Source organism: Salvelinus sp. IW2-2015, unplaced genomic scaffold, assembly GCF_002910315.2.
Source record: "Salvelinus sp. IW2-2015 unplaced genomic scaffold, ASM291031v2 Un_scaffold4194, whole genome shotgun sequence".
Lineage (NCBI taxonomy): Eukaryota > Metazoa > Chordata > Actinopteri > Salmoniformes > Salmonidae > Salvelinus > Salvelinus sp. IW2-2015.
Window position 1 is genome coordinate 35,548 of NW_019945465.1, and position 8,040 is coordinate 43,587.

The 8,040-nt window shown below is 41.9% G+C and overlaps 1 protein-coding gene across 1 annotated transcript in view; it reads left to right on the forward strand.

Annotated features, from left to right (window-relative positions):
• Nucleotides 1–288: 288 nt before the first annotated feature.
• LOC139026243 (zinc finger protein 3-like) overlaps nt 289–8,040 on the forward strand; it is a gene marked incomplete at its 3' end in the record, with an annotated part of 23,726 nt that continues 15,974 nt past the window's right edge. Inside the window, exon 1 of the mRNA XM_070441528.1 lies at nt 289–627. Coding sequence (XP_070297629.1) covers nt 619–627 — 9 coding nt within the window. The remainder of the gene's footprint in view (nt 628–8,040) is intronic.

The following is an 8,040-nucleotide window of genomic DNA, read 5'->3' on the forward strand; positions in this document are numbered from 1 at the left end:
GCCAGCCAGCCAGCAAGCTGTTTTAGTTGTTCCAATAAATACCTTAGATTTGTTGTGATTTTTATTGTATTTGACCATTTTAAAACAGTACAACCACACATGGACATAATGCATTTACAAGCATTGAGGATGACACAAAAAACGTGATACATCTAATAATTWKRWATTTAAATAGATTAATGATGTATTAATTATACTAAAAATAGCCTACATTTTTGCCATTCATTTAACATACAATATGTTTGTGGCAATACAAACAGTTATTTTCTAGCAATAAATGACCCTCCCTAAACCGCCTCACCCACTTGAAAAGAAGTCTTGATGACTATGTACGGTAGGTGGCGGCATTTCAAACACCACAGAAGAAGCTGAAAAGCATCAACAGGAAGTTGTTTGTTACATCCTCTATCGAGTTTTCAATCCAAATAATGTAAAATTAGTCTACATGAGACGTTTGTTTGTCACAATTTAAATCCAGTTTTGATATTTAAAAGGACGTTTGATTGCGCTGGTCTAGCTTTTCTTTATCTGAACGCCGTGACAAAGTAACTAGCGTACACATTTAGTTTTTTTTTTAAATATATTTGAAGAAACGTTGAAGAAAGAATCGCTTCCAAGATGGATCGGGTAAGTTTGGTTGACTGTTATGAACAGTGTCCTTACTGTGGTGTATACAATGTCTAGGTCTCGTTTCCTTTGATCTTCCACACCCGGCGTTCCATTTGAACTAGACAAAAGAAACCATGGTGGTAATTTCAGCAAAGTAGCCAATCGCACACAGATTGATGATACAAGCAATGCGCAACCAGCAGGTTAAGTCAGAAGCGGGGATAAATAATTAAGCATAGGCTACACCAGTGATGTATATAAATCCTGGGTTGCTGATGCTACGTATTGGCCATTGAGAAGCTACACCAATGATGTATATAAACCCTGGGTTGCTGATGCTATGTATTGGCCATTGAGAAGCTACACCAATGATGCATGCAACGTCTCACTTTTGCAAAATTTTTCACATTTTATAGTTCTATTCCATTATGTTGTAGTCGCGCTGATTATGCATTGGTTGAAGCGCAATGATAAATTTAAAATCTCCCTGCCATCATATCTAAGCCATTATTACACCAATGTCGATTAAATCTCGCAAATGATCTTGATTGGAGATACACAACACAACACACTCCCCACCTCATCGTGATCTGTCCAGCTGTTACAGAGTACCATATACCAGATTTCTAACAGGGTCCTTAGCAATTGAGATTTCACCAAGGGAAAGTTGGGTTTATATTCACACATTCGGACAGACATTCGCCAAAAACCATTTAAAATTGTATAAATCAATAACTCATTCACCGTTTGTCACAGAATCATCAAATTGATATGATTTATTCTATAAATGTCTAGCATACTTTTACAACCTTTTGAGTAAACATTCCAGTTTTGATTGGACATCAAATCTATAAAATACAATTTAAAGCTATATAAATCAAAGTTATGACAGAATTATCAAACTAGGTATGATTTATTCTATAAATGTCTAGTATACTTTTACAACCTTTGCTTTGAGCAGAAATTCCAGTTTTGATTTGATAGAGGGCATGTATCAATTATTTTTCTATCAAATTAGTTATTGATTTATACTGCTTTAAATGGCGTTTTTATAGATGTATCTATATCAGATCAAAAACAAAGGTTGTAAAAGTATACTTGACATTTATAGAATAAACCATATCTATCTTTGTTTCTGTGACAATCAATTAATTAGTTATTGATTTTTACAATTTTAAATGGCCTTTGGCGAATGTCTGAAAGGGTTAGGGTTACCAACTTTACCTTGGTGAGTTTTCAGAGTATTTTCTACYCCCACCTAGCTCAAAGTCTAGAAGTCAGATTGAAACGAGCATATAGCTACCATAAATTGATTTGATAAAAAAAAAAAATGGATTGACTTAAGTTTGTAGGTGCAATAGATTTTATTACATTTCATAATGTGTCGCTCACATGCACATTCCGTCCATTACCAACAATGAGTTCCTTTTTTGTAGCATTTCTGACAATTATAAATTCTGAGATTCGGCTAAAAATATGTTATCTAAACTGGTCAGCAACAATACAGCTGCTATTAGCTTGCTTGTCCAAAATCCAGCAGCTAGCCTCCGTAAATAGCTAGCTAACTCCAGTCAGCTGACGTCCCACTACACAGGGCAATGTCCCAAATCACTGCCCTGAGGCATTGGGATTTTTTTTTTAGACCAGAGGAAAGAGTGCCTCCTACTGGCCTTGCAACACCACTTCCAGCAGCATCCAGTCTTCCATCCAGGGACCGACTAGGACCAACCCTGCTTAGCTTCAGACGCAGTGTGGTATGCTGCTGGCAAAGGGTGTAGGCTTGTTCATTTAGCTGACAAAATATACTTAAGGCCCATGTCATTCTTTTATATTAAATAATTGTTATAGTAAGAAGAATATAATTGATCTTAGCTGAATAAAATAGGATATTTTTCCCATTCTGGAGCGAATATGAAGTGGCCATGTTGAGCGTAAAAGTGTTCACATTTACATTTACATTTAAGTCATTTAGCAGACGCTCTTATCCAGAGCGACTTACAAATTGGTGCATTCACCTTATGACATCCAGTGGAANACATTGCATTTTATCGATTGTCAATTTGAATGCACAAAAATACCACAATGAGATCTTGAGGCCCATTGTGAAGACCTTTTTTTTAAGGTAGCTGTAACCACCAGATGCAAATCTGTATTCTCAGTCATGTGAAATCCATAGATTAGGGCCTAATGAAGTTATTTCAATTGACTAATTTCCTCATATGTACTAAAATCTTTGAAATTGTTGCGTTTTTTATGTATTTGTTCAGTATAATTTTTTTCAAATATTGGAGAAGTTTAGCCTCGCGCTTCAATGTTCTTGGTTATTGCGGAAATGTACCCACCGTGCTATTTACTTTGCACCTATAGCCTATGTTATATCGCTGAGTCTACCTTTAAACTCAGAATATGCTATTCTGTTTTTTTTTGTTTTTATTTTCTTAATTCCTATAAACTATCAAAATAAAGAAAGTCGCACACTCCATGTACAATCTCCCAGCAATTTAATGGGTATTTACCAACGTTTCGGCATCACTGTGCCTTCCTTAATTACTGCCAAAAGATTTATTAGACGGTTTAAAATGTAGACAACGTGCGTGTGTCATTGTTGGATTATTCTAGTGTAGGCCTACCTCAAGTGGAGATGTTGTTTCCTACCTTCACCAGCTTGGGGCGGCACGCCAGAAAGTCCAGGACCCAATTGCACAGGGTGGGGTTGAGACCCAGGGCCTCCAGCTTAATGATGAGRTTGGAGGGTACTATGGTGTTGTATGCTGAGCTYTAYTCAWTGAACWMCATTGTTACATAGGTATTCTTACAGATGGGATAGGGCAGTGGGATGGTGATTGCATRGTCTGTGGACCAGTTGGGGCGGTATGCAAACTGAAGTGGGTCTAGGGTGGCAGGTAACATGGAGGTGATATGATCCCCGACTAGTCTCTCAAAGCACTTCATGATGACAGAAGTGAGTGCTACGGGGCGATAGTCATTTAGTTCAGTTATCTTTGCCTTCTTCGGTACAGGAACAATGGTGGCCATCTTGAAGCATGTGGGGACAGRAGACTGGGATAGGGAGCGATTMAATATGTCCGTAAACACACCAGGACGCGGCTAGGGATGCCGTCTGGGCCAGCAGCCTTGCAAGGGTTAACGCGTTTAAATGTCTTACTCARGTCYGCCACGGAGAAGGAGGGGGGGCAGTCCTTGTTAGCYGGCCGCGACTGTGGCACTGTATTATCCTCAAAGCGGGCAAAGAAGGTGTTTATTTTGTCTGGAAGCGAGACGTCGTTGTCCGTGACGTAGCTGGMTTTCTTTTTGTAGTCCGTAATTGCCTGTAGACCCTGCCACATACGTCTCGTGTCTGAGCCGTTGAAATGCGACTCCACTTTGTCACTATACTGACATTTTGCTTGTTTGATTGCCTTGCGGAGGGAATAACTACACTGTTTGTATTCGGCCATATTCCCAGTGGTTAAATGCGGTGGTTCGCGCTTTCAGTTATGCCCGAATACCACCATCCATCCACAGTTTCTGGATAGGGTAGGTTTTAATAGTCACAGTGGGTACAACATCTCCAATGCACTTCCTTATAAACTCACTCACCGAGTCGATGTTGTTCTGAGGCTGACCGGAACATTTCCCAATCGGCGTGATCAAAACAATCTTGAATCGTGGATTACGATTGGTCAGACCAGCATTGAATGGTGCTAGTCATGGGTACATCCTGTTTGAGTTTCTGCCTTTAAGACGGTAGGAGCAAGATGGAGTCGTGGTCGGATTTGCCGAAGGGAGGGCGAGGAAGGACCTTGTATGCATCGTGGAAGTTAGAGTAGCAGGGATCGAGTGTATTGCCCGTGCTGCAATCGATATGTTGATAGAATTTAGGTAGCCTTGTTCTCAAATGTGATTTGCTAAAATCCCCAGCTACAATAAATGCAGCCCGAGAATATATGGTTTCCAGTTTACATAGAGTCCAGTGTTGAAGTCCTTGCGATCAGGACGCGTCGTTGGTGTCTGCTTGAGGGGGTATATACACAGCTGTTGGATACTGATGAGAATTCTCTTGGCGATAATATGGCCGGCATTTGATTGTAAGGAATTTAAGGTTGGGTGAGCAGAAGGACTTGAGTTTCTGTATGTTGTTATTGATTACACCATGAATTTTAATCATTGAAGCATACCACCCTGCCCTTCTTCTCCCAGAGAGAGTGTTTATCTCTGTCGGTGCGACGCATGAAGAAGCCCGTTGGCTGAACGACTCTGACAACATATCCCGAAGGAGCCATGTTTCCATGAAACAGAGAATGTTACAATCTTTGATGTCTCTCTGGAAGGCAATCCCTCTGGAAGGCAACTGGACATTGGCAAGTAGTATACTTGGAAACGTGAGCAAAGTGCACGCCTACGGAGCCTGACCAGGAGGCCGCCTCGTCTGCCTGTCTGCGGCGACATTGTTTTGGGTTAGGCCTTCTGGGATTAGATCCACCTGTCCTGGGTGGTGGTCCAAACTAAGGATCGCTTCGGGAAAGTCTATCCTGGTCGTAATGTTGGTAAAGTTGACGTCGCTCTATATCCATAGTTATTCCAGCTGTATGTAATAAGACTTAAGATTTCTTGGGGTAAGAAATAATACATAAAAACATGCATAGTTTCCTAAGGACTCGAAGCGAGGTGACATCTCTGTCAGCCCATCTGCATCAATCAATATTAAACTCAGGGGTGGAACTCAATTAAATCCTCATAGTCTGAACTCAGACGGGGCATTAAGAGTTATCAGTTTGACATTTGTTTTAAGAGTGAAAAAAATATAACATCTTCCATTTGAAAAAATGTGCCAAAGTTTTTTTTTTTTTAAACGTTACATTTGTGGAAAGTATGAACGAACCACACTTCAGGAGAAAGGAGGTATTATTAAGGATCAGCCTCAATCAATCGATTTTGACTAGATAAAACAAAATGTCTATATGGTTTATTTCTATGTACAATACTTCTGTGGTCACCAGCACAGAGCTAGCCCGTCCCCCTCCACCCTGCCGGGAGTCCCGGGTCACAAACTCTCCCCGTAGCGCCTTACTGCTGGGTCTGAAGAGGTGTCTGTGCGGCTGGTCGACTGGCAGGAAAACACCAGGGCAGAGTGAGAACTGTGAAGAGAAGGACACGAGGAAGGAGATGGAGATTTTGTTCAATCAAGTAAGAAACAATGGTGGGGTGTGATAGGACTACAAATCTGCTTTCTGCAAATTCTATTCAATTGATTGATAAATAAATAAATCATGGCCAGTTTGTTAGGTACGCCCATTTAGTTCCGGAACGGACCCCCCTTTGCCTCCAAAACAGCTTGAATTGTCCGGAGCAGTGTATTTTCTACAAGGTATCGGAAAACGTACCACAGGGATGTGTTTGGTTTCATGCCTGACGCTGATGGATCACGCAGTTGCTTAACAGATTGTTGACGCAGCACATTCCATACTGCCAAACAGCCGCGTCCCATCTCATCCAAAGATACTCTATTTGGGGGTCAGCAACACATGGTCGATGGACATTGTTCATGATAATTCCGTTCAATGGGTCTCGTTTTCGGAAAACATTCCCCACAGACACCACCCTGTTAGCTTGACACCAGCAGATGTCCATGCATCATCCTGCTTACCAATCCTGCGTCAATGAGCATGTTACGACAACAGGAACTTGCACTCGGACCGGTATGTTTTCAGCTCCTTATTTGATACCATGTCTTAGTAATTCCAGTACATTCGTGTGGATAGTCAGAGGGCTGTTCTAGAACTGATCGGTTGCGCTCAGCTATCAAGCTATCGCTTGGTCACTTGTTTGTTCTAGTCAATAAGGAAACTTAAGCTTGCTAGCTGTCTGCTGCTATATAGCAAGCCATCAGTCCACGTTGTAGGGGAGTCACAGTCTGTAGGAGTACCGTTTCATAACGGGTGCACCAAACTGTCCTAGATATTGCTTTGACTTGCTTATGAACTCATATTCCAATAGTTGTCTGTTTGTGCCGCCGTTACTTGCACTTCTGCCATCTCCTGCGACCTCTCTGTCATGATCTGTTTTCACAACAGGACTGCCGCGACGATGTTTGCTTTTTTGATGCACCATTTTGTAACTAACACTGGCGTGAAAAGTCCAGACGGCTGTTTCTGAGATTGACGGTGCGCTGGTACGGCGATCATACCACCTCAGTCGCTTAGGTCACTATTTTGCCCATTTATCAATCAAACAGGAACTTATGTCTCTGTCGTCGTCTGCTTTATATAGCAACCACAGCCACGTGATCACTGTCGTAGGAGTGACCTATTTCAGACGGTACGACCTAATAAATCCACAGTAATATAGTTTATTTGTATGACTCAATTCCAAAACCTAGTATTAAATTTTTGTTTTACAGCACAACTCTAACATCTCCCCAGTGGAGGACTATCATCTGGGAGCCTCAAACAAATCATGATGCGGTACAACAGAGATCTCTCCCGATCAGAAAACCTCAAACACCAGCACGACTACAGAAGAAATCTCACCACAGCTGCTCTGACTGTGGGAAGAGTTTCACTACACGGAGGTCCTTCATAATTCACCAGCGAAAACACACAGGAGAAAAGCCCTATAGCTGTGATCAGTGTGGGAAAGAGTTTGCTCGAGCTTCCAACCTGACTGCACACCAGCGAACACACACAGGAGAGAAGCCTTATAGCTGTGATCAGTGTGGGGAAGAGCTTTGCTGCATATAACACCTTCAAATATCATCTGAGAATTTATGAAGGGAGAAGCCTTACCCCTGCCTTGATGTTGGGAAAAACTTTGTTAATGCAGGAGCCCTAACCATACACCAGCGTGTACACACGGAGAGAAGCCTTATAGCTGTGATCAGTGTGGAAAGAGCTTTGCTGTAGCTTCCACCCGATTGAACACCAGCGCATACACACTGGAGAGGAACCTTATATCTGCTAATCTGTGTGGGAAGAGCTTTGCTGTATCAGAGAAAACTAACCATACACCAGCGTGTACACACTGGAGAGAAGCCTTATAGCTGTGATCAGTGTGAAAGAGCTTTGCTGTAGCTTCCACCCTGAATAAACACCAGCATACACACTGGAGAGAACCTTATAGCTGTGATCATTGTGGAAAGAATCTTTGCTCGAGCTTCCACCCTAACTATACACCAGCGAACACACACGGAGAGAAGCCTTATAGCTGTGATCAATGTTGGAAAGAGCTTTGCGTTTACTCCACCCTGACTGCACACCAGCGAACACACACAGGAGAAAAGCCTTATAGCTGTGATCAGTGTGGAAAGATCTTTGCTGAATCAGGGACCCTGAATTCACACCAGCGAACACCACACTAGAGAGAAACCCTATGTCTGTCTATGTGGGAAGAGCTTTGCTCATTCAGTGCCCAATGAAAACAATCCTCTCTTCC